This window comes from Myotis daubentonii, chromosome 6, assembly GCF_963259705.1.
Source record: "Myotis daubentonii chromosome 6, mMyoDau2.1, whole genome shotgun sequence".
In the NCBI taxonomy this organism is placed as follows: Eukaryota; Metazoa; Chordata; class Mammalia; order Chiroptera; family Vespertilionidae; genus Myotis; species Myotis daubentonii.
In genome coordinates this window covers 66711088-66737830 of record NC_081845.1, presented here as the reverse complement: position 1 = coordinate 66737830, position 26743 = coordinate 66711088, and the positions used below count along the sequence as shown (strand labels likewise).

The following is a 26743-nucleotide window of genomic DNA, read 5'->3' as shown; positions in this document are numbered from 1 at the left end:
TGACACCTGCTCTTTGATGTCTCCAAGTTGCCAGTAAGTTATTGGCTTCAATTGGAAATATGTATTACTGCTAGTCGTAAATGTCTAAGCAGCAAAGTGAGGGCTTATAGGTAATCACAATTTAAGACCTTGGAAGCCTTTGACATTACTTTTGTCTTTTGGAATTGAAAAACCCAGATTTTAAAACCACTCTCATTCTTACTCAGATCCACTTTAAGACTAAAAATTAGTTACTTTCCTCAGGCAGATAAGATTAGACTGTAGACTGTCACCAGTCCTCTTCTGTAATCTTACGACTATTTTATATTAAAGTATGATAATTATATAATGTAATTCTTGTCAAGGCCCCAGTTTGGTAAAGAAGTTGTGAAATTGTCCTTCAGGCAGGGGGAACTAGAGAAATGTCAATAAGGAATGAAACAGAAATATTGTTTGAATTAGAAAGTTGAAATATTCACTGTCTTGGTTTTTGTTGTTTTGTTTCCAAGATCTTAATTGGAGGCCAGCTCTTCTCCCTTTAAAGTCCTATGGCCTATAAATGAAAATATTTTCAAACCATGCAATTGAAACTTATAATAATGGTCTGTTTAGTTGAGTTGCATTATTTTGAATAGACATTTTCTTGAATGAAATCATATTTAAAAATTGAGATAAAATAAAACATGTCAGCAATTTATTGAGCACCAAGTGCCATACTTAGTGCTTTGTTTAAATATGTATATATATAATCTTTTTAAGCCTTAACCTTTTGACCTAGCAACGATAAATATTTCTTTTTGAGAAAATTTAGGCTTAGAATCTGAATTAGAATTTAGGTCTGTCTGATACCAAAGTTAAATGTAGACTAAAGAAAGCATAGACAGTTAAGAAAACATTGTTTCTTAGAATATTTTTCAGAAAGAGGATTGTAATTTATTCTCCTTCTGAGCTTTTTTCTTTATTGAGATAACTAATAACACTAAATATTTTAAGGAATGCTGGGCAGATCCCCGAACTAGGTAGTAGATGATGACTGTAGCTCTTTCTGAATTTCTCTTTATGTTAAAAAGAGTAACTAGTTTTTGGTACTTTGGGCTATCCTGTTTTTGTTTTTTAAGGCATATAATAACATGATATATTCAAAGGCACTCTGTCTTATGTTACTGGCAGGTTTGTTTTTGGCATAGATGTATCCCTGAAAAATGTATATGAATTGCTTTTGATAAATTAAATACTGTTTTCCATATAATGTCAGAGGTGGCTTTCATAAAGTGCCCCATAATAAGCAATAATAGTTTTTTCTCTTTACTTCATTCTCATGAACTAAGTCAACCATGGAAATGCTCTCAAAAGTTCCTAACATTTTTTTTTACATTATGTTTAAAAATAATTTTATATGGATTTTCTATTATATTAGCACAGTTATTCAAAATGAATAGTGTTCTGTTTTGAGAGTTGCCTCCCACATGCCCCCAACCTCCACCAGGGTAAAGGATGCAGCCCGCAACCTAGGTATGTGCCCTGATCAAGAAGACCTTTAGGTGTGCTGGATGACACTCCAGCCAACTAAGCCGCACAGGCCAGGGCAAGAACAATGCCTTTAAAACTTCAGATATGGTGTTTGTGGGATGTGGGAAATTGGAAGATTTCATACTTAGGGAATAATGTTAATTAAATGGAAAATTGACTGTAGTAGTTTATCAAGTGCAAATGTTTCTTCATTGTTGCATTCTGATTTCAGTTTTTGTTTTATTATGGGTATATTTATCTTATGGCTTGATGACCATTGAATCTGTTTGCTATAACAATTCAGGTGTAGGCTTTAGAAATATGCAAATTTAAATATAAACTGTGGAGTTTTATACATTTGAGATTTTTGTCGTTTTTCATTATTTCCTAAATGTGACTTTGGATAAATTATGTAAACATTCTGATCCTTAGTTTGCTCACCTATAACATGGAGTAATAACGGCTCTTTTGGATTTTTATGATAATTAAATAAAATAACATAGTTAAAGTTACTGGTGTAAGAGTAGGTGCTCCAAAAAGTTCTAAATGTCTGTTCTGTTTGGTTTCTACTTTATATTGTTATTTGACCTGTATTTGGTATCAAAAGGGAAACAGAGGTTTTTAAAAAGTTTGTTTATCAAGTTATTCTCTTTGTCTTTCCTTTGAAGATCTCCCTTTTCTCCTCTCCCCAAAAGAGAAGAATTTTATCTTCTTAAATATCTATATAATTTCTGCAGTATAACATAAGACTGGCCCTTAGGAGTTCATCTTGATGTCTAAGGAGTGGGAGCAAAATTTTCTAGACCAGTGACTTTCTGTGTCCCCTCTACTGTAATGATTCTGATAAACTCATCTTCACTGTGAATCACTTTTTAAAATGAAATGTCACTGATGAAAGTGTGTGTGCATGTAAATAACTGTGAAGGCAAAAAAAGGCTAGAGCCATCTGAATGGTGGTGATTTTCAGAGTCAGACAAGTAACAGCAGGTGGCTTGGCCATTTTAAAGCAGGATATAATCCAGTGACTTAGCATATTTAACCTTTAGAAGAGGGAACTATGCAGGGTGTTAGGGCCTTAGCCAATCAGAGAGGCAACTGCATCAACAAATAGGACAGATATTTAGACTGAACCAACCATGAAGATTTAAACAATTTAGGTGGCCAGAATTACACCAGATAACAGGTTTAAATGCAAGACTAATCCGCATGTCATTGGCTGATTATTCTCAATTCGTAACTGTATGTAACTTATGCTTTTTGATGTGATGATTAAGGTTTAAAATAACAGTTATGGAAGGTGGTAGTCTACATCTTTATGATGAAGAGAAGAAAATATCTGCAAAAGAGTGCACGTGGTCTTTATTCTAACATTAGGGGCCCAGTGCACAAATTCATGCACCTTAAAAGGAACTGTGGGCCACAAGGCTGCGGTGGACACAGGGATGAGTCTTGGCCCATCCTCCATGCGACACCCTGTCCCCTGTCTGCCGGCAGCCCCACTCCCGCCGCCATTGCTCCCACACACTGATGACACCGTTCCCACTCCCACCCTCTGACGACGTGGAGCTGTTGGGGCTGCCACCAGCCGCAGTTGTGAGCAGGGTTGGCACCGTCAGCAGGTGCAAGTGGTGACTGCTGCTGCCATGATTACCCCTCAGGAGCATGGAGAGGTGGAGAAGCCTCCAGGGGCGATTGGGGCTGGCAGCCGCCGCTCTCACCGCTGACTGCACCGGCAGCAGGTGCAAGCGCAGGGCGGGACTGTGGCGTGTGAGAGCAAAGAATTTTCAGTAACCACCAGAGGCTTGCCCAGAGACAGCGACCAGCACCTTGCCTTGGTCTGGCGTCCTTACTCACTGCTCCATCATCCTGCCTCGGCTGATGCCCGCCATGTTCCGTGCATGCCCCCTCGTGGTCAGTGCACATCATAGCGACCAGTTGTTCAGTTGTTCCTCCCTTCAGTCTATTTGCATATTAAGGTTTTATATATAGACTAGAGACCTGGTGCATGAAAATTCGTGCACTGGGGGGGGGGGAATCCCTCAGTCCGACCTGCCCCCTCTCACAGTCTGGGAGCCCCTGGGGAGTGGGCCTAAGCTGCAGTCTGGCCTCCCTCTGTGGGAGGTGACCGGGCCGATCAGGGGAAGGCATCGCCCGTATCACCCCACTGCTGCTGCCACTGCCAGCCGCTGTGGTTGGCGGCCCTCCTCGGCCCTCACAGCTGCTGCAGCTTTGTCTGGAAGGACATCTGGAAGACATCTGGTCTATCCAGTCTACTTAGCATATTACCCTTTTATTAGTATAGATTTTTAGTACCTAAAATAATTATACCAAGGGTAAAAGATTTCATTTTTAATTTAAGCAGTAAATATTTGGAGTTTGGGAAAAACTATAGCATATCTAGGCAACAGTTTTGTCAAAATATTTTAGGTAACTCAACATATGTGTGATTGTGTGTATGAGCACACACACACACATTTCATTCAGAAATGATTTTAGAAATCATTTCTCTACCCAGGGAGTTATTTAAAAATTGTGAGTTCTACATCTTAAAAATTAATAGATTTATAATGTTTTGGGTATTCATGAAGATTTTTTCTGAATCACTAAACTGAAGAAAGTAGTCTTCTATTTATTATTGTGCTTTAAAGTATATACAAGTGGATCCTTAACAAAGTTATAATAGTTAATACTGATATCAGTGAAACTGTGAATGAAAACAAAATCTCTAAAACTTATTCCTAAACCTTAGAGGATATAGATCTTTTAGATATTGAGAATATTAAGTAACTAACAAAGCATAGGTTTCCTTAAAGTGGACTGTTTTATGTTTACTATTTTGTTTGAGATGTTATTTTTCCTTTTTCAGAGGAGGAACAATATATTTTTAACAAGAATCAGTAACTGGAAGTACAAGATTTGTTATTTAATAATGTTAAAATGAAGCTTTGATCAGTAGAGGTAAGAATATGGTATTTCTTTTGCATTTAATTCATAATAGATCAGATTATATGTCAAATTTCCATGAAGAACTGTTTCAAGAACTGTGAAGGGTCTAAGATTTTATCCCACTTGCAAGCTAGCAAGTTAGCCTGCCACCTGTGCTGTGGATGTGGTTAAAAGACATGAGACTCCTGGATCAAGGAGGATAGTTCATACCCACAGCAATAGCAGTAGCTAGAGTACCAGGCTACACCTGTATATGAGTAGGTGGTGTTATAGTAGAGGAACCCTGAGCTAAGGGTACCTAAATCTTTTATTTTGGACAATAATCTTGCCTTACTTATACCACTGTTACTTGGGACAGTAAACATATCTGCCCTGTGTTCCAGAATGAAATGCTATCTCTGATTTCCTAAGATTTTGCTAAACATATCCTTGAAAAATAGCCTGGAACGCTCGGTAGTCATTGTCAAGTGCAAGACTCTGGAGAATTGTCTTTCAATACTTCCTTCTCTGAATTTTTTTTTTTTTTATAAAGCATGTATTATTGTTAAAGATAATTGTAGCAGTGCTTTTTTGAAATAGTGAAAAGATGGAAACCACTGAAATACCCAATAATAGGAGATTGTTTCAATTATAACATTCACAGTGTAATAGTTAACAAAAATAGTGTTACAAAACTACATTTATTGACATAGATGTTCATCAAAAAATTAAGTGAGCCCTGGCAAATGTGGCTCAGTTAGTAGGAGCATTGTCCTGTACAGCAAAAGGTCATGGGTTTGATTCCCTCCTGGTCAGGACACATACCCAGCTCTGGGGTTCGATCCCCAGTTGTGGTGCACACGGGAGGCAACTGATCAATGTTTCTCTCTCACATTGATGCTTCTCTCTTTTTATCTCTCTCCCCCTCTCCCTTCCTTTCTCTAAAATCAGTAAAAACATATTCTCAGGTGAGGATTAACAACAACAAAAATTAAGTTAAATAAACTGGTTATGAAATATACATGTGGTTTGATGCCACCTTTATAGAAATTGTACAAATGCACATACATATGAAGAACATATACCAAAGTATGTATTTTAGTGAATAGAATTGTGAATGTTTTCTTTTTTGCTTATCTGTATTATTTTAACATTTTTGAAGATTAATACTTTCAGGCTTTTATGAGGAGGAAATTTTTTTAAAATTTAAAGATGAATAGTCATTTAAGAACTTTACCTAACAGAGAAAAACCTTCATGAATATATATGGGGATTAAAGGATGTTAACTTTGGAGTTGCCTTTATGTGCAATGTAGAACTAGGAGAGGATAATTAGGTAGTTTAATTTTTCCGTAATAAGTTACTATTTTATTTATGATAGATAAAGTCAAAAGTTACTTTTAGTAATTTGGTGTATTATTTATTATCACATGCCACGAAGGGAAACAAATCTTAGAAAAAGCATTCTAACAGGACATATCTTAAATTATATTATAGCGTGCTATTTTAGTAAATATATTATTAGTAAGTATTCTTAGTAAGTATAGATTCTGGTGCTATTTTGTTGGGTTAGTCTAAGTTAGATACACTAAACTAATTTGCTTCACTTTTCTTTTTTGCCTATATATGATACTCAAATATGTTTAAATAGTAGTGTTTTTGTAAGTTGGCATTTTTGTTGTTGAGCTTCTCATTATTTTTTCCCCCTTCTTTAGCAAAGGTGGTGTTACCAGATTTGTCTTCTGAATATAAATTAAAAATGACTGAAGTTCAAGCAATGGTAGAATTCTCCGTGGAGCTAAACAAGTTCTACAATGTGGATTTATTTCAGAGAGGGTGTGTATTTTAATGTGAAAACTATATTTTGTATAAGATAATATGTACAGTTTTCATTTATATTTAATTACACACTTTTGTTCCAGTATATATATAAGGAAAACAGTGAGGTATATTCAAGTAATTATTTTCTCAGAGAAATTTATTTTTAAATACTTGTTTGAGAATTATCCACATGGATATAATGATAATACTGGATATATTTAACATGTGTTTATATATTTGTACCAATAATTGAGAGAACTTTAATGAAAATGTATAAAATCTCATTTCTTCTCTTTAAAAGCTTATAGTATACAGGGAAAATAAAATATATATCCGAAACACCAAAGAAGGAACACAAAATGATGAATGTTCAATAAGTGTATGTAGAAAGTGCTCTAGGAAAAAATAGAAAAGAAATATCTTTCTAGGTTATATATTAGGAAAATCATTATGGAAGAATAAGATCAAAGTATGAATAAGACTTGGATAAGCAAAGGATAAACTTACCCTATAATATCAGTCTCTCATAATATTTATTATTGGTTAAAAAAAAATTTAGGTCTGTGGATCTACAGAGAGCAGCATGAATCAAGTCTTGGAACTGGGAATTAATATGTTATTTCAAAAAATATTTAGGAGATTGGATATTCTCTAGAAGAAAAGATAGTAAAAAAAGGAGAGGTATGTTTGTGAAAGTCTTTTAATGTCTGGGGAAGAGTTGGAACTAGGGACTAGGATAGCTATTGATGGTTTCTAAGTAAGAATGAAATTATCACTGTTATTACAATAAGGACTTACTAACTTGATGAAGATTGTGATATATTAGATTGATGGTTGGTTGTGTATAAGAAATAGAAGCAGACAGAACAGTTTAGAGGTGCTTGCACTTACTCAAGATATATACCCAAAGGTCTGTACTAAGATAAGAATGGTAGTAGTGCAGCTATGACTAACAGGAGTAGAATGAGAGAAACCTTCTGTTGTTTTTTTGTTTGTTTGTTTTTGCTTGGCTTGGCTTTGCCATTTTGTTGAAAATATAAAATAATTGTGCTCTGCTATGCTTCACATGATCTCTCATCCCTCAGTAGGACAGCCGAGGTTGCTTCTCATGACAGAGGCAGGAGTGCAAGAAAGAGCAGAGGCTGCCAAGGCACCTTGAATAGGCCTACTTGTTACTTCCACTGCATTCTATTGGCTAAGCAAGTTATAAGACCAGACAAGGTGTCTAAGCTAGTGGTTCTTTGGCCAATAAAATTTAAAACTTATGGGTATCTATATTTTTCTTTCTTTTTCTTTTTCCTTTCCTTTTTCTTGGGTATCTATATTTTTATATAACCGACTAGAGGCCTGGTGCACAAAAATTTGTGCACTCGGGCAGGGGAGGGGGGGTCCCTCAGCCTGGCCTGTGCCCTCTCACAGTCTGGGACCCCTCGGGAGGTAACGCCCTGCTGGCTTAGGCCTGCTCCCGGGTGGCAGAGGGCAGGCCGAATCCCTAGGTGCAGCCCCTGGTCAGGCTCAGAGCAGGGCCGATTGGGGAGTTGGGGTGCCGCCCCCTGTCATGCACAGAGCAGGGCGGATTGGGAGGTTGCGATGCCACCTTCAGTCACACTCAGGGTAGGGCCGATTGGAGGGTTGGGGCACTGCCCTCTGTCACACTCAAGGCAGGGTCAATGGGGAGGTTGCGGCGCCACCCCCTGTCACACACAGAGCAGGGCCAATCAGGGGGTTGGGGCGCTGCCCCCTGTCACGCACAGAGCAGAGCCCATCAGGGGATTGAGGAGCTCCCCCCGTCACTCACAGAGTAGGGCCGATAGGGGAGTTGGGGCACCGCCCCCTGTCACAAACAGAGCAGGGCGGATCAGGGGGTTGGGGCGCCGCACCCTGTCACACTCAGGGCAGGGCCGATGGGGAGGTTATGGCTCTACCCCGTCACACACAGAGCAGGGCCCGTGGTGGGGAGTTGGGGCACCGCACCCTGTCACACAAAGAGCAGGGCCGATCAGGGGGTTGGGGCGCCGCACCCTGTCACACACAGAGCCGCAGGGCGATCAGGGGGTTGGGGAGCTCCCCCCTATCAGGCACAGAGCAGGGCTGATCAGGTGATTGGGGCGCCTTCCCCTGTCACGAACAGAGCAGGGCAGATAGGGAGGTTGTGGCCCCGGCCCCTGTCACACACACAGCCGCAGGGCGATCGGGGTTTGGGTGCTGCCCCCTGTCACGCTGATCCCGGTGCCAGGAGGCCTCGCGGCTCCGCTGATCCCGGTGCTGGGAGGCATATTACCCTTTTACTATATAGGGTGGAGGCCTGGTGCACGGGTGGGGGCCGGCTGGTTTGCCCTGAAGGGTGTCCTGGTTCTGGATGGGGTCCCGCTTGGGTGCCTGGCCAGCCTGGGTGAGGGGCTGATGGCTGTTTGCAGCTGCTCACACATCCTTCAGGGTGGGGGTCCCCACTGGGGTGCCTGGCCAGTCTGGGTGAGGGGCTGAGGGCTGTTTTCAGGCTGGCGGGTGACTGAAGCTCCCAACCGCTCCTTTTTTTCTTTTTCTTTTTTATTCTGGGCCAGCTTTAGCTCTGAGGCTTGGCTCCAGCTTTGATGCCTCCACTGCTGAAAACAGGTATCTGGTTTGTTTGGGTTCTATAATCAATACACTGTTTCAACTCCAGCTCTGAGATACCGGCTGGCTCAAAGCAGGTTTCTGGAGTTTGTTTAAATTCTATATTTGTAACAATGTTTCAAACTGCAAGCTCAGAGGCCGGCAGTGGCAGGCGGGGAACGTTGGCTTCCTCCGTCACTGAAGCAAGCAAGCCTCATGTTAGTTTCAAGCTGCCTGGCTGCCGGCCACCATCTTGACTGGCAGTTAATTTGCATATCTTGCTGATTAGCCAATGGGAAGGGTAGCGGAGGTATGGCTAATTACCATGTTTCTCTTTTATTACATAGGACTAGAGGCCCGGTGCACAAAAATTTATGCACTCGGGGGGGAAGGGGGGTCCCTCAGCCTGGCCTGTGCCCTCTCGCAGTCTGGGACCCCTCGGGAGATAATGACCTGCTGGCTTAGGCCTGCTCCCGGGTGGCAGAGGGCAGGCCTAATCCCTAGGTGCAGCCCCTGGTCGGGCTCAGAGCAGGGCCGATTGGGGAACTGGGGTGCCACCGCCCCCTGTCATGCACAGAGCAGGGTGGATTGGGAGGTTGCGATGCCACCCTCAGTCACGCTCAGGGTAGGGCCGATTGGGGGGTTGGGGCACCGCCCCCTGTCACACTCAAGGCAGGGTCGATGGGGAGGTTGCGGCGCCACCCCCTGTCACGCACAGAGCAGGGCCAATCAGGGGGTTGGGGCGCTGCCCCCTGTCTCGCACAGAGCAGGGCCCATCAGGGGGTTGGGGTGCTCCCCCTTGTCATGCACAAAGCAGGGCCCATCAGGGGGTTGGGGAGCTCCCCCCTGTCACGCACAGAAGAGGACGGATCAGGGGGTTGGGGCGCCGCCCTCTTATCACCCACAGAGCAGGGCCCATCAGGGGGTTGGGGCACCGCCACTCTCACACTCAGGGCAGGGCTGATGGGGAGGTTATGGCTTTACCCTGTCACACACAAGAGCAGGGCCTGTGGGGTGTGTGGGGGGGGGGGTTGGGGCTCCGCACCCTATCACACACAGAGCCGCAGGGCGATCACGGGGTTGGGGAGCTCCCCCCTATCAGGCACAGAGCAGGGCCGATCAGGGGGTTGGGGCGCCTTCCCCTGTCACAAACAGAGCAGGGCCGATAGGGAGGTTGTGGCCCCGCCCCCTGTCACACACAGAGCCGCAGGGCGATCAGGGGGTTTGTGCGCTGCCCCCTGTTATGCTGATCCCGGTGCCGGGACACCTTGCGGCTCCGCTGATCCCGGTGCTGGGAAGCATATTACCCTTTTACTATATAGAATAGAGGCCTGGTGCACGGGTGGGGGCTGGCTGGTTTGCCCTGAAGGGTGTCCCAGATCAGGGTGGGGGTCCCCACTGGGGTGCCTGGCCAGCCTGGATGAGGGGATGATGGCTGTTTGCAGCTGGTCACACACCCTTCAGGGTGGGAGTCCCCACTGGGGTGCCTGGCCAGTCTGGGTGAGGGGCTAAGGGCTGTTTTCAGGCTGGCAAGTGACTGAAGCTCCCAACTGCTCCTTTTTTTCATTTTTTCTTTTTTTTATTCTGAGCCAGCTTTAGCTCTGAGGCTCCAGCTCTTAGGCCTCTGCTCCTGAAAGCAGGTATCTGGTTTGTTTAGGTTCTACAATCGAAACTCTGTATCAACTCCAGGTCTGAGATCCCGGCTTGCTGAAATCTGGTTTCTGGGGTTTTGTTTAGCTTCTATTTTTGTAACTATGTTTCAAACTGCCAGCTCAGAGGCCTGCAGCGGCAGGCGGGGAACGTTGGAGTCCTCCGTCACTGAAGCAAGCAAGCCTCATGTAGTTTCAAGCTGCCTGGCTGCCGTCCGCCATCTTGGCTGACAGTTAATTTGCATATCGCCCTGATTAGCCAATGGGAAGGGTAGCGGTCGTATGCCAATTACCATGTTTCTCTTTTATTAGATAGGATTCTATGAAACCTATACGCACAATTGTATTTTAAGGCATGACTATTCTCTAGATGTAGTCACTGCTCCTGGGAGATCAGAATTCTGTGGGATCATGCCCTTAAATTCCCTAAAAACCCTCTTGTCAAACAAAATGTGTACTTAGACACTGCCTTAATTCCTTTAGAGATCTTAAGAAAGGGATTTATAGCCACACCCATGATTTGATCTTTGTCCATGGCTGCATTTTGTTTTGAAAAACCTTTAGGGAATCAGTTTTATATTCCAACCCAGCAAGTCCTGGTCTCTCTTAGATTCTGCTTGTAAGATGATCACTTGTTTTTTTAGCTTATCTCTTTCTTGCAAAATCTTATATTTAGGTAAGAGCAGCCAGTGACATTTTTAGCATTCTGCCTGGAAATTAGTTTGCTAACGTACAAAATTTCTTAGGTACATTGTCTAAATTCTTCTAAGTTATTGCTGACATTATATTTACATAAGTTTCATCACTGCATAACATGGGTTACCATTTTTTAAGACTTCTATAGTTTCCTCATTTTTCTTGCCTCTGTAACCCTGTTACTTTGGTCTCCAAGTCAGTGTCACATATTTTTAAGTTTTTGTTAGATACCAATTTCTGTATTAGTTATATATTGCCACAGTTATGCAGCTAACAACAAACACAAAGCCTCAGTGGCATCACAACAATAAACATTTGTTTTTGCTTTAAGTCTATAAATTAGCTGAGTGGTTTGGCTGATCTGGGCTGGCTTGACTAATCTTTTCTGGGCTCACTCATGAATTCACATTCAGCTGGTAGGTTGGCTGGGTGGTAGTTGATGCAAAATGGCCTTACCGCCTCACCTGGATGGACTCAGTTATGTTCATGACCTCTCATATTCCAGCTTATTCTCATGGAAGAAGCGGGTTTCCAAAGTGAAAGAAACTATATAAGAAGACCTTTTAAGACCTAGGCTTCGCATTAGCACACTGTCATTTCTGCCACATTGTATTGCCCACAACAAGTCATAAAGCCAGCCCAGATTTAAGGGGTTGAGAACTACACTCACTTTTTAATGGAAGTCACATTGCAAGAGATGTAGAAACAGGGATGGGTGAAAAAGTTGGAAACATTTTTAAAATCAACCTGTCACACACCTTAATTAATTTCTAGAGGCATTTTGGGGAATAAATAGTAGGATTTAATGACTAATGATTCCATGTAGAGGATGATACTGAGAGAAAACACTTAATATATATGAAGAGGTATGGATTTGCATGATATCTAGGATTACTTTGAAATAGCAGCAAAGGGAAAAAGTACTGTTTAATCAAATATGGCAAAATTTTTTTAATTAATTGAAATAGACAGTGGGCATATCAGTTCATTGCTCGACTTTTTACAGATACAGAATTTGTAATGTGAGATTTAAAAGGTAACGCTGAAGTTTTAAGAGGATGACTGATGTGGGACTTAAAAATAGTTCATTTTTGATACGTTGAGTTTGAAATGAGATACCTGTTAATGAATAAAAATTCAACAGTTGGCCCTGGCCGGCTTGGCTCAGTGGATAGAGCATTGGCCTGCGGACTGAGGGATCCCAGGTTCGATTCCGGCCAAGGGCACATGCCTGGGTTGCAGGCTCCATCCCCAGTCTGGGGTGTGCAGGAGGCAGCCAATCAATGATTCTCTCTCATCATTGATGTTTCTATCTCTCTCCTCCCTTCCTCTCTGAAATCAATAAAGAAATATATATATAAAAAAAAATTCAACAGTTGGCTTTAATGAGTGATTTATGAATCAGGCAGTATCCCATTTAGCAAATAGAGAGGAGCCCCAGAAGCTGTACAATATGGAAGACGCTTTTAGACAGAAACTAGTTATGACAAGAAAGTTCTTAGAAAAGAAAGGATTGTTTCAGGTAAGGTTATCGTACAGGAAAGAAGGAGTCTTATCAGATTGCCTGAGCTTCCTTTGGTGGATGGAGAGGGCCTGCTTGACAGATTACCTCATTGGTAGTGACCAAAAAATTCCATACTAACCAATTAAGATAACATTCCTAGAAAAGGTTGAAACTGCAGTTTGGTTAGGTGTTAAGTCTAGGTTCTTTGTGATGGGTTTTAACATAAATAACTATTTGGGCCTGTGGTTTCCTCTTTAACATATCCTAGTGGAGGTAGTTTTAAATATTTGGAGGTTTGGAACTGTGTATAAGGATTAAGTGAATTATCCTTCCCTTTTGTCAACCAGCATAAATATAGTATGTATAATTACTGCTTTTATTAATTTGCTATTCTACAATCTGGTTCCCTATCAGTTGAGGACTTTTGAAGAATATTGTTACTGATCTTTTAAAAATCTAATGATGAGAGGCTTACTGTTTTTAGATACAGGCTTGATTTATTTGTAAGAGTATTTTCAAGGATATAATTTACTCTTTTTTTCTATTCTGATTTATCTTTTTTTAAAAATCTTTTATATCTTTTCTTTATGCTACTTGGATCCTTACTACTTCTACCATTTAAGCTAGTTAATTTCAAGCTTGTGTTTAGCTGTTATGTTAAATAACTCAGCTCTGGTAGATAAACATACATAAACTACCTAAATTTTTATTAGAAAATAAAAATATCTTTACTAGCTTATTTTCTGGTATATCAAATGATTACTTAGGATACTGAGATGAGAAACTTAAACTTTCAAGTAATTCCTATACAGTATTTTATTGTGATAATTTAAAAATAACATCAATAAATATCTTACTGAATAACATTGGAAATATAGCCCAATAAGGAGTAAATGGAAATGGAATGTGAGGAAACATTTCTTGTGCATGTTTAATTATGGTTCTTTTCCTGCTCTTCTAAATATTTTAGTGTTTAATTTGCCACCATTGTTGTTACATGATAAAGAACTGATTAAGCAGTAACTAAACTTTAGGCAAGTAGAAAGAGAACATGTTACATCTGAGATTTTTTTTGAGGGGGTAGGTTTTTATAGTATGAAATCAATTTTTAAAAACCATTTATAATTCTTTTTCTTTTCAAAATTGTGCATAAGAATAATTTATTCTTATTATCTTTAAAAAAATAAATAAATAAAGCAACGAAACTCTTAGGTACCTCATTAACTCCTCTGATTGCGATGGCATTCTCTCATTTGAGTAAGAAATACCATATATATTTCTTATGTTTTTCCCATTTATCTTTAAATATACTGATTTCCCTTTGGGTTTTATCCCACACTAATATTTGATCTTTGTTTTCTACCAATAGTAAATGTTATGGGAGACTGATATTAGCAGACCAACTTTATTACTTTAGTATGTATAACTGTATAGAAATTGGGACATTGCGTATTTTAAATGTTTTTTGAAATGGTTTATTTGTCTCTTTTGCTTAGTTTTTACCAGATTCGTGCATCTATGAAAATTCCACCAAGAGTTCCCCACAGGGTAGAAGCTAGTTTGTTTCATGCAACAGGTAAGCCAAGTAATATTTTAAATAAGGAATATTGTCAACCTAAAAAAAAAGGATCTGAAACATTATATTAGCCAATGACTTTTCATAATTATTTTGTACAAATACAGGATACCAAAGAGCATCATTATACCTCTTATAAGAAATATATTTAAGACTTTTAGTCAAACAGGCTTGCTTATAGGTTACTTGTTTCCCTCTTAGCTCTCTTACCATGAGCAAATGAAAAAAAGAAATGTATGTGAAATTTCCAGGGAGAAAAACATAAGTACTGAAATGTAATTTAAAAAATATACATTGAGCCCAGTTTGGCTTAGTGGATAGAATGTCAGCCCACGAACTGAAGAGTCCCGGGTTCAATTCTGGTCAAGGGCATGTACCTTTCTTGCGTGTGGGAGGCAACCAGTTGATGTGCCTCTTTCACATGGATGTTTCTTTCTGTTTCTCCCCCTCTCTTCCACTACCTCTAAAAATCAATGGAAAAATATCCTTAGGTGAGGATTAACAAAAAAAAGAAAAGAAAAATATACAGTGATTCCTGGCCCGTGTTCTCAGTGGTTAGAGTGTCGGTCCAGTCAGGGGCACATGCCTGGGTTGCAGGTCACAGGTTCCATCCTGGCCCCCGGTTGGAGTGCATGTGGGAGGCAACCAATCCATCTGTCTCTCTCATGGCGATCTCTCTCTTTCTCTCTCTCTCTCTTTCTCTGTCTCTGTCTGTCTCTCTCTTTTCCTACCTCCTCTCTCCCTTCTGCTCTTCTAAAAATCAATGGAAAAAATAACTTCCAATGAGGATTAACAAAAAAACAGTAACAACAAAAATATAGGGCAGTGATGGCGAACCTTTTGAGCTCGGTGTGTCAGCATTTTGAAAAACCCTAACTTAACTCTGGTGCCGTGTCACATATAGAAATTTTTTTATATTTGCAACCATAGTAAAACAAAGACTTATATTTTTGATATTTATTTTATATATTTAAATGCCATTTAACAAAGAAAAATCAACCAAAAAAATGAGTTCGTGTGTCAGAGGTTCACCATCACTGATATAGGGTGTCTCAAAAAAATGTATACATACTTTAACGCTTGTTATCTTATTTACTTTTCACCTCTTTGCATGCAGGTTTAACTGATTTGAAATAATGGGTTAAACTAGTGGCCCGGTGCACGAAATTCGTGCACGGGGGAGGGTGTGTTCCTCAGCCTGGCCTGCACCCTCTCCAATTTGGGACCCCTCGAAAAATGTCCTGCCAGTTTACAGGGATTGGTCCTAAACCAGTAGTTGGACATCCCTCTCATAATCCGGGACTGCTCTGCCCACACTGCAGCCACCGACCGCTACTGCCTCAGCCACTGCCTGCCCAAGATCCATGGCTGTGGGGAGAGGGCCCGCGCCCACACCCCGCAGAGAATCAGCTGGGTGGGAGTGCTGTACGCTGGCAGTGGGGCCAAGGACCGGTCCCTGGACCCCGCCAAGTGGGCCCAGCTGCAGAGGAGCCTGGATAAGAAGCTGGGCAAGCTAAGCAGCCAGAGGTGGAGCAAAAGGAGGGAGAAGGAGATGTGAGCCAGCCCTCACACCCTCCGGCCTTTTCTTAGCAAATGCAAGTGGGAGCAAGCAGCTGTCCATGGTGCTTTCTGTGCCTTATAGCTGCTCCGGTGATGTGACCAGGGCTGCATGAGCAAGCCAGGGGCCTCTGGGAGGGGGTGGGTGGGCCCAGCGTGCCATGCCTTGCGCTGAGGTGGGGGCGGGCTGCAGTGGCTGTTCTCTGGACCTTCTGGGGAGAGCCGCCCCAGGTCTGTTTTGCTGGCACCAGGGCTCCCTGGGGCTCTCCGAGGTCCCTCGCCAACTGCCTTAAGAGAACCTTTAAGAGAGGTTCCGGGAGTCCGGGTTGTGGCCTGGCCTGCGCCCCGCCCTCCTGCCCTCGGATCGCCATGGCGATGGAGGGGCGCAGGCCCTCCCGCCCTTCAATTGCCATGGTGGGGGTCTGCGGCTGCTGCCTGGCCTACGCTCGGGCCTTCCTGCCCTCCGATTGCCATGGCGGGGGTCCAGGGTTGCTGCCTCGCCTGCGCTCAGGCCCTCCCGCCCTCCGATCACCATGGCAATTGAGGGACACAGGCCCTCCCGCCCATCAGTTGCCATGGTGGGGGTCCGGGGTTGCGGCCTGGCCTGCACCGCCCCTCCCGCCCTTCGACCGCCATGGTGGGGGTCCGCGGTTGCCGCCTGGCCTGGCTCCGGCCCTCCTGCCCTCCAATTGCCCTGGCGATCAGGGCCACAGGCCAGCCGGCAACCCCAGCTTTACCATGGCGATCACCCGCTGGGGGGTGGGGAAAGGCAGCCGTTGCCCACCCCCCAACTCTTGCCTGCCGCCTGGGTTGCTGATCACCATTCTTCAGTCCTTCCCCTTTCGCCTCTCATCATTGTGAGTATGCAAATTAACCGCCATTCGTGCACTGGGTGGGGGGGGGGGAGTGTCCCTCAGCCCAGCCTGCCCCCTCTCACATACTGGGAGCCCTTAGGCGTTGACCCCCATCACCCTCCAATCGCAGGATCGGCCCCTTGCCCAGGCCTGACGCCTCTGGCCTAGGCTTCCGGCCCGGGCAGCGGGGACCCGCAGCTGCAGCGGCCCTGCTATCGTGGGCTTCGCTTTAGGCCCAGGCAAAGGACCCCTAGCTCCTGGGACTTCCAGCTTCGACCGTGCCCAGCTCCCATCACTGGCTCCACCCCTACTTCCTGCTATCACTGGCCAGGGCGGCAAAGGCGCCTGATTCTCCGATCATGGCTGGGGGGCAGGGCAAAGGCGGCCCCAGGGCCGCCTTTGCCCTGCCCCCCAGCTCTTAGCTCCCCCCTGGGTTTCTGATCACTGTCAGTGGCAGGGGGCTTCTTCCTGCTTTCCCTTTCGCCTCCCTGCATTGTGCCTACATATGCAAATTAACCGCCATCTTGTTGGCAGTTAACTGCCAATCTTAGTTGGCAGTTAATTTGCATATAGCCCTGATTAGCCAATGAAAAGGGTAGCTCGTACGCCAATTACCATTTTTCTCTTTTATTAGTGTTGATGATTCTATTAATGCTTTAAGGTTTTGATGCCACATTGTAGACAGCACTTAGTTATAGAGAATAGGAAAAAGCAAAACTAAAATAAGGGGGCATATGATAAATCTTTCACAATCTGTTTTCTGAAACCTTTAAATGTCCAGTTAACCAGGATCATACACAGGTTTCACTCTTTATTACAGGTGTGTGGAAAGACCTAACTGTCTCATGCATTTTATTTATGTTGACTTCTACATTTTGACTCATCTAAATAAACACTGCAGGACTCATTTACAAGAGTACATACACTTTCTTGTTCAGAGAGATCTAAAGTGAATCTATGTAGGAAAACAATGATACTAAAAAAATTCTAACTTCAGGTCATATTAGGCTGAGACTTTCCATAGTAAGTTTCTTTAAAGTTAGAAGCAATCCTGGAGAGTTTGCAACAGATAGGAAAGTGCATTAAGTGCTGCTCCAGGAAACGTATAGACTGAAATATTTTAATCCACTAGCAGTTAGTATAGAAAATATAAATGCTCTCTTAATAATCCTTTTTCTTTGGTCTTTTGGAATATGTTTTATTTTCTCTTGACTAAAGTTTGAGTGACAAGATGCAGGAAATATATTTTCTATAGAACCAGGTACCTGTTTAATGCCATATGTAGACCTATCCATATAAAAGCTGGGAGATAAATCATATTCCCACCATTTTCTTTCTTTCTTTTTTATTGCTTACAGTATTACAAAGGGTATTACATATGTGTCCCTTTTTTCCCCCTGCCACCATTTTCTTTTGTCATGTTATTCAGTTTAATTCAACTAACTCCCTAAAAATGAATGTCAGAGAAGAGTTTGCTTAGGAAGGTATTTTTGAGAGTAGCTAGCCTCTCTCCACAATGGCTGTTATGAAGGTTGGGTAACAAAAGAGGGTAGTAGCTTACCTTTTCCTTCCCATTAATCATTAGATAACCTAATTAGAGTCCGTTCAGTTAGGCATAATAAATTGGGGGGAGAACTGAATGTGGAGAATAGTCCATTAATTTTTTGCAACATTGCCCCTTTTGACTAATTCTCTATTGAAGTTCTCATTTTATCTACAGGCTCTATCAGAGTGAGTGCTAATAATGCATATTTTCTATAGTTGAGTGGTAGGCCTCTTGGATGGATATTCAGCTTGTCAGGACAGGGCATACCTTTCTCAGCTCTGGGCTGTGTAACTTGTACTACTTTCTCAGTTAGAAGCACAGGGGATATCAGAGCAAATGGTGGATCTTTACAGGGATGCAGTTAGGAGTTTGTTAACTGCCTTTTGGAAGTCAGTGTAAGAGTAAGTGGCGTTGACGGGTTCAGTGTAGGTTGTTTCCTTAACTGTTTTAGTTAATCAGCCACAGCAACAACCAGAAACACATGAATTAGGGATCTGTTTTAGGAATTCAGGGATGGGAGTGGCTTCATTCTAGGTTCAGCTTAACTGTTTGGTGGCTAATTGCAGTGCTCCACTTAGAGTGGCATGATCTCTGGGAAGCCGGCTGGGACTTGACAGCAGCTTTTGTAAAGGTGGTACTCCACAAGAAGCCAGAGGTGGCCACTCAGGAATTGGTTCCAGTTTGGATACACAAAGGAAGCAATGGGAGAGTCTTAGACCGCTCTCTCTCTCTCTCACAGTACCGTATTTTTTCGTGTACAAGACACTATTTTTTTCTAAAATCGTTAGTTTGAAAATCTAGGGGTGTCTTATACACGGAAGTCAGCCCAGGAGGGAGCTGCGAGGGTGCATAGCTGCCCATACCTTGTCAAACAGGCTTCCTCCAATCACAAGCTTTATTGTTACTGACATCAGCTGATGCCATGATTGGAGGTGGAGGTGAAGAGTGTGCAGATGCAACAGGGACCAGAGCATTCTGAGCCCATAAAGATGTCAAAAAATAAAAAGATAAATACCAGTAAGTGATTGTCTTACTCTGCAAAATTCAAACTGAATGTAATCAGCTGTGCAAAAGAACATGGAAATAGAGCTGCAGAGAAAATTTGGATCTCCTCCCACTGAGTGTATGATCAGACAGTGGAGAAAACAGGAAGAACAACTCCTTAAGGTGCCAAAAAAGAAGCAGGCCTTAAGAGGAAAACCAGCAAAATGTTTAAAATATTGATTTCTTAATTTTGGGTTGGAAAAGTGGGGGGCGTCTTATACATGGGGGTGTTTTATAAACAGAAAAATATGGTATATAGACCGGTGTGCTTGGATCTAAGAGTTTAGCAGGATATAACCAGGAATTAGGATTTAAAGGTTTCCAAGTAGTTGAATATTTTAAAAGGAACTTATCCTGCCAGGCAAGACTCTCCAGAAGTGTCAGGTTGGACACCCAGGATCTCCTTCTTCAGAGGAATCCCACTCTTCCCCAGAACTCTCATTTAAGTAGTTATCATTTTCTTCTTTCTGATTCTGTCAGGAGAGGGATTTCTGGAACCCGTAAGAATAGAAAAGAAGGAACCAGAAAAGGTAACAATTGAAGCCAGCAAAACACTAACATTGGCAAATAGAACAAAAGATGAAAAACCTTTCAACAAGATTAACTTGCCTATTTCTCAGTCTGTTACACACACAGTACACCTCTGGCTTGCACCACTGTGCAGTTCTTTGAGATTATGTTGTACAGTCTTCACTTATAAAGAAGACATCTCAGTTCTCAGGACCAGTTCAGTGTGTTAAAGTTAGTCACTTACTAGTGGCACAGGTCAGTGTTTCTCCTTTAAATACTGGCTACCCAAGAAGAGAAGGGGTCTTCATGTAGGCAAGCTGATTTTCTTAGCGTGGTCTCAGCTGGCCATGATACTGTGAAGAGATACTTATGTCCTCTGTTTTGTTGTCAGGGATACTATATCTACTTGGTAATGAAAAGAAGCGCAGTGGTTGCCTTCATAGCCTGCTGCTGCAGCAAATTTTGTGCAGGGGTATGGTGGGATGAGTTGTCAAGGACATCTGATGTGCATGGATTCAGTGTTTTCCATGGGTGGTGCACATGCCCTTGGAAACTGGTGATTTAGCTGTTGGACTATCTGGAAAGGTATAGCCTTAACCATAAGTCTTTATTTTATTGAAACAGAAGAAGCTGTCGGCTTTTAATTCTTCTGTCCTTTTTTATTTTTACTATTTTCATTTCAACCAAATTCCATCCATGGAGAATCTTTTTTTTTTTGCCTCACGCCCTGCCGCACAACCAGGCTAACTCAGCGTAGCACCACCACTCTGTGCCGACTATTGCACCACCACTTTGCTCGCCCTCTCCTTCAGGTACCATTTCCCTGGTAGTTCTGTTTTTAATTTGTTTAAAACCTCATGTTGTTTCCATTGTGGCTACACCAATCTGCATTCCCAGCAACAGTGTACAAGGGTTCCATTTCTCCACATTCTCACCAACACTTGCTATCTCTTGACTTGTTAATAATAGCCATTCTTACAGGTATAAGGTGTCTCTCTTTGTGGCTTTGATTTACATTTTCTGTAAGTAGTGATGCTGAGCATCTTTTTTAGGTATATGATGGCCATTTGTATGTCTTTGCAAACATATCTATTTAATTAATTTCCATTTTTACCAGATTTTTTGGTGTGTGGATTTTTTTTCTATTGAATTTTATGCTTTCTTTATATATTTTGAATATTAACCCCTTATCAGATATATGAGTCACAAATATTTTCTCCCAGGTAGGTTGCCTTTTCATTTTATTGATGTTATCCTTTGCTGTGTAGAAGTTTTTTAGTTTGATGTAGTCCTATTTGTTTAATTTTTGACTTTGTTTTTGGTGTCCAGTTCAAATAATCACTGCCAAGATCAATGTCAAGACCAGTGTCAAGGAGCTTTTACCCTGTGTGTATGGTTTTATTTATTTGTTTATTTGTTTATTAGAGAGAGAGAGAGAGAGAGAGAGAGAGAGAGAGAGAGAGAGAGAAACAGAAACACCAGTTTGTTGTTCCGCTTATTTATGCATTCATTATTGATTCTTCTATGTGCCCTGACCTGACCGGGAATTGAACCATGACCTACTGGTTCATAGGTCGATGCTCAACCACTGAGCCATGCTGCCTGGGACATTTATTCTTTATTCAATTTCTTTCATTTATATCTTATGGTTTTCAGTATAAAGGTCTTCCATCTCCTTGGTTAGATTTATTTCTAATATTTTATTGTTTTTGGATCTGTTGTAAATGGGATTGCTTTCTTTTTTTTTTTTAAATTAAATCTTTATTGTTCAGATTATTACATTTGTTCCTCTTTTTTCCCCCCATAACTCCCCTCCTCCCAGTTCCCGCCCCACCCTCCACCCTCACTCCCCACCCACTGTCCTCATCCATAGGTGCATGATTTTTGTCCAGTCTCTTCCCGCATCTCCCACACCCGTTTCCCCCACAAGAATAGTCAGTCCATTCCCTTTCTATGTCCCTGATTCTATTATAATCACCAGTTCATTCTGTTCATCAGATTATTTATTCACTTGATTCTTAGATTCACTTGTTGATAGATGCATATTTGTTGTTCATAATTTGTATCTTTACCTTTTTCTTCCTCTTCCTCTTCTTAAAGGATACCTTTCAGCATTTTATATAATCCTGGTTTGGTGGTGATGAACTCCTTTAGCTTTTCCTTATCTGTGAAGCTCTTTATCTGACCTTCAATTCTGAATGATAGCTTTGCTGGATAAAGTAATCTTGGTTGTAGGTTCTTGGTATTCATCACTTTGAATATTTCTTGCCATTCCCTTCTGGCCTGCAAAGTTTCTCTTGAGAAATCAGCTGACAGTCATATGGGTATTCCCTTGTAGGTAACTGAGTTTCTTTCTCTTGCTATTTTTAAGATTCTCTCTTTGTCTTTTGCTCTTGGCATTTTAATTATGATGTGTCTTGGTGTGGTCCTCTTTGGATTCCTTTTGTTTGGGGTTCTCCGCGCTTCTTGGACCTGTAAGTCCATTTCTTTCACCAGGTGGGGGAAGTTTTCTGTCATTATTTCTTCAAATAGGTTTTCAATATCTTGCTCTCTCTCATCTTCTGGCACCCCTATAATTCTGATGTTGGTACGCTTGAAGCTGTCCCAGAGGCTCCTTACACTATCCTCGCATTTTTGGATTCTTTTTTCATTTTGCTTTTCTGGTTGGGTGTTTTTTGCTTCTTCGCGTTTTGAATCTTTGACTTGATTCTTGCGCTCCTCTGGTCTGCTGTCGGGAGTCTGTATAATATTCGTTGTTTCAGTCCGTGTATGCTTAATTTCTAGTTGGTTCCCCAACATAACATCGAGGGTCTCATTAGTTTTCTTGTAGATCTCATTAAGTTTATCGGCGGCTTCTAAACAGTTCTTGAGAGACCTTAAAAGTGTGGTTCTGAACTCTATATCTTCCATTGACAATTTTGTCCTGTTTCTTTGTCTCCGCATTTTGTTATGCTTCCTTGGTGCACCCCCTAGTGGTCTTTGTTCACAGTCTTATAGTTAAACCTTGATTGTTGTAGCTAATTCCAGGGAGGGTTTGACCTCCAGGCCAAGTGGCTATGAGAATCAGCTGTGTCAGCAGTGAGAGAACTTCTGTCCTCTAGGGAGGTGCTAATCTAGCCTTTGCCTGAGGCTATCCGGCAAATGCCTCTGTGCAGGGCTTGGGTAGGGCGGGTCGCACAGGATCAACAGGGTGGGCCGGAGAGAGCAGTTATGGCGGCTCTCAGTCCTGTCCCCAGGGGCTCTGCCTCTCTGAGTCCCAGCACCCGCTGCAAAGCTCGGAGAGAAAGCTGCACTCGCTCTGACCGAAGCCAGACAGTCCCGCTTCTCCTGTTTGAGTCTGGGTCACTAAAGACTCGCCTGTATCTGGAGCTCAGAGTCTGCGACTCCCTCCCGATTGAAAACAGCAACCGCACCCTCCGCCGCCAGCCCGCTCCGCGCACTCCACACCTCAGAATGTGACTTCAGCACTGCGCCTCCTCTGAGTGTCCGTATGCATTTCTCTTTCCTCCTAGTTGTAGGACTTCCACTCAGCCAGTGTTCCTGTGGTTCTGGGTGATGTCCTTTCCGTCTTTTAGTTTCACTTTTGAAGTAGTTGTTCAAAGCAGCAAACTCCGGCGTTAACCTATGCCACCATCTTGGTTCTCCGGGATTGCTTTCTTAATTTCTCTTTTCAGTAGGTCATTGTTAAGTGTATAGAAATGCAGCTGATCTTTGTTGAGTTAGTATCCTGCAGTTTTACTGAATTTGTTAATTAAGTCTGACAGTTTTTTGGTGGAGTCTTTAGGGTTTTCAGTATATAAGATCGTGTCATTTGCAAATAGTGACATTCTTGCTTCTTTCTTTCCTATTAGATACTTCTAATTTCTTTTTATTGCCAATTTGCTGTGGCTAGGACTTCCGGTGCTAAGTTGCATTAGAAGTGGTGAAAGTTGGTACTCTTATCTTGTTCCTAATTTTAGAACAGGGGTGGGGAACCTTTTTGCTGCCAAGGACCATTTGGATATTTATAATATCCTTCACAGGCCATACAAAATTATCAACTTAAAATTAGCCTGCTATATTTGGTCAAACACTCAACTCACCCCTAATGCCTTTGCAGGGCCAGACCAAATGATTTCTCAGGCCTTATGTTCCTCACCCCTGCTTTAGAAGAACACTTTCAACTTTTCACTGTTGATCATGATGTTAGCTAAGGATCTGCCATATATGGCCTCTATTATGTTGAAGTACATTTCTTCTATACCTAACTTATTGTGAGTTTTTATCATCAAGGTATGTTGAATCCTCACCAGTGTGACTCAGTTGGTTGAGCATTGTCCCATACACCAGAGTATCACCAGTTTGATTCATGTTAGAGCACATACCTGGATTCTGGGCTTGATCCCCAGTGGGGGGCATGCAGGAGGCAGCTGATCCATGTCTCTCTCTCTCTCTCTCACCGATGTTTCTTTCTCTCCCTTTCCCTTCCTCTCCCCAAAATCAGCTTAAAAAAAAAACACATTTTTTTTAAAGTATGTTGAATTTTATCAAATGCTTTTTCTGCATCTATAGAGATGACAAAATGATTTTTATTCTTCATTTTGTTTATGTGTCATATCATATATGTATATTTTTTAACACACTTCCCAACACAAGTATTTCTTTTTTTAATATATTTTTATTGATTTTTTTTTTTTTTAGAGAGAGAGGTAAGGGAAGAGAGAGAGAAACATCTATGTGAGAGCAAAACATTGAACGGCTGCCTTCTGCATGCCCCCAAACAGGGATTGAGTCCATAACCCAGGCATGTGCCCTGACCAGGAATCAAACTGGCAACCCTTAAGTGCATGGGACAATGCCCAACCAACCGAGACACATGTGCCAGGGCTATATCATGTTCATTGATTTGCATATGTCATCCTATCCTTGCATCTCAGGAGTAAATCCCACTTGATTACATTGTATGATCCTTTTAATGTGCTCTTGCATTTGGTTTGCTAGTATTTTGTTGGATTTTTGCATCAGTGTTTATTAAGGATATTGGCATGTAGTTTCTTGTTATGTCTTTATCTGCCTTACATATCAAGGTAGTGCTGGCCTTGTAAAATGAGTTTGCAACAATTCCTTTTAATCAGTTTTTTAAAGAGTTTGAGAAGGATTGGTATTAATTCTTCTTTAAGTGTTTGGTAGCATTCACCAGTGAAGCCATCTGCTCCTGGACTTCTCTGTGGTGGAAGATTTTTGATTTAATCTTTATACTCATTATTGTTCTGTTTAGATTTTTCTGTTTCTTCATGGTTCAGTCAAATGTTAGGTTGGGTTGCTTGAGATCTTTCTAGGTTATTTGTATGGCAGAAATATTACATGTAATTAGTATGTAATTAGTGTCATTTACAAAGCAGTGTTATTTTGACATTATGACACATAGTGTTTCAGAAATACTCAAAGTATCTTCTTTTTTTTTTAAGTGCATTTCCTGAGCACTGTGATTTTGGTTTTTATTAGTTATACTAGAGGCCTGGTACACAAAAATTTGTGCACTCGGGGGTGAGGGGGTCCCTCAGCCCAGCCTGTGCCCTCTCGCAGTCTCGGACCCCTCTGGGGATGACCACGTGCTGGCTTAGGCCTGTTCCCCCGGGGATTGGGCCTAAGATGGCAATCAGACATCCCTCTAGCAGCCCGGTAGCCCTCAGGAGATGTCCACTTGCCAGCGGGGAGCAGGCCTAAGCTGCAGTCGGACATCCTAAGCACTGCTGCGGAGGCAGGAGAGGCTCCCACCACCACCACTATACTGGCAGCCATCAGCCTGGCTTGTGGCTGAGCAGAGCTCCCCCATGTGGGAGCGCACTGACCACCAGAGGGCAGCTCCTGCATTGAGCATCTGCCCCCTGGTGGTCAGTGTATGTCATAGTGACCAGTCATTCCCAGTCTTTCTGCTGTTAGGGTCAGTTTGCATATTACCCTTTTAATATATAGGATAGAGGCCTGGGGCAAAGGTGGGGGCCGGCTGGTTTGCCCTGAAGGGTGTCCCAGATCAGGGTGGGGGTCCTGCTTGGGCGCCTGGCCAGCCTGGGTGAGGGGCTGATGGCTGTTTGCAGCTGGTCACACCCCCTTCAGGGGGGGGGGGGGGGTCTCCACTGGGGTGCCTGGCCAACCTGGATGAGGGGCTGATGGCTATTTTCAGGCTGGCCACACCCCCTTTTAGTGTGGGGGTCCCCACTGGGGTTCCTGGCCAGCCTGGGTGAGTGGCGGAGGGCCATTTTCAGGCTGGCCAGCGACTGAAGCTCCCAGCTTCTCCTTTTTTTCTTTTTATTCTGAGATTTATTTACCTTCTATAATTGAAACATTGTTGCCATCACTGGCGCTCCTAGCTCTGAGGCCATGGCCAGCTGAAAGCTGATATCTGGGGTTTGTTTAGCTTCTATAATTAAAACATTGTTGCTTTCAGGCTCAGAGCCGAGCCGCAGCAGGCAGAGAACCTTGGCTTCCTCCATCACTGGAGCAAGCAAGCCTCCTGTTCGCTTCAGCTCTGTGGCTGCCGGCCGCCATCTTTGTTGGAAGTTAATTTGCCTATTGCCCTGATTAGCCAATGGGAAGCATAGCGGAGGTATGGTTAATTACCCTTTTTGTCTTTTATTAGATAGGATTAAGTCCAGATTACGTCATTGTTACCAGTTCAGTTTCTAGTTTCTGATGTTATCAACTATATTTTATTGACTGTGAAATGTCAATGATCTGATAGTTTACTAGTGTATAAAAAGGAAGTGTTTTTTAAAAATAAATTGCTTATCTCACATACTAGTCTTTAAAAGAGAAGCCTAGGTTTGGAAAACAGTAGACTTCCTTAATATCTAATTTTTAGCGTACATGTGGAAACATTATTTGTATATATGTGTATTTTTATAACATCATTCCAGAAAAATGTTAAGAGGTTGCATACTTTTTAATTAAATTATTGCAACTTGGATTTTCTTTATACTTTTTATACATACCTCAATTTTC

At 42.4% G+C, this 26743-nt stretch overlaps 1 protein-coding gene across 17 annotated transcripts in view; it reads left to right on the top strand.

Annotated features, from left to right (window-relative positions):
• Positions 1-26743, top strand: part of FAM135A (family with sequence similarity 135 member A) — a 93299-nt gene that overhangs the window by 3746 nt on the left and 62810 nt on the right. For 9 of the 17 annotated variants that reach the window (XM_059701260.1, XM_059701259.1, XM_059701256.1 and 6 more), the window contains one exon: positions 14172-14251. The exons of 1 other annotated variant lie outside the window; for it this stretch is intronic. In XM_059701260.1, the coding sequence (XP_059557243.1) occupies positions 14172-14251 (80 nt within the window). Of the gene's footprint in view, positions 1-4356; positions 4447-6128; positions 6250-14171; positions 14252-26743 lie in introns of those variants that run through there. 7 more of the 17 variants (XM_059701261.1, XM_059701258.1, XM_059701255.1 and 4 more) reach the window with 1 other exon arrangement.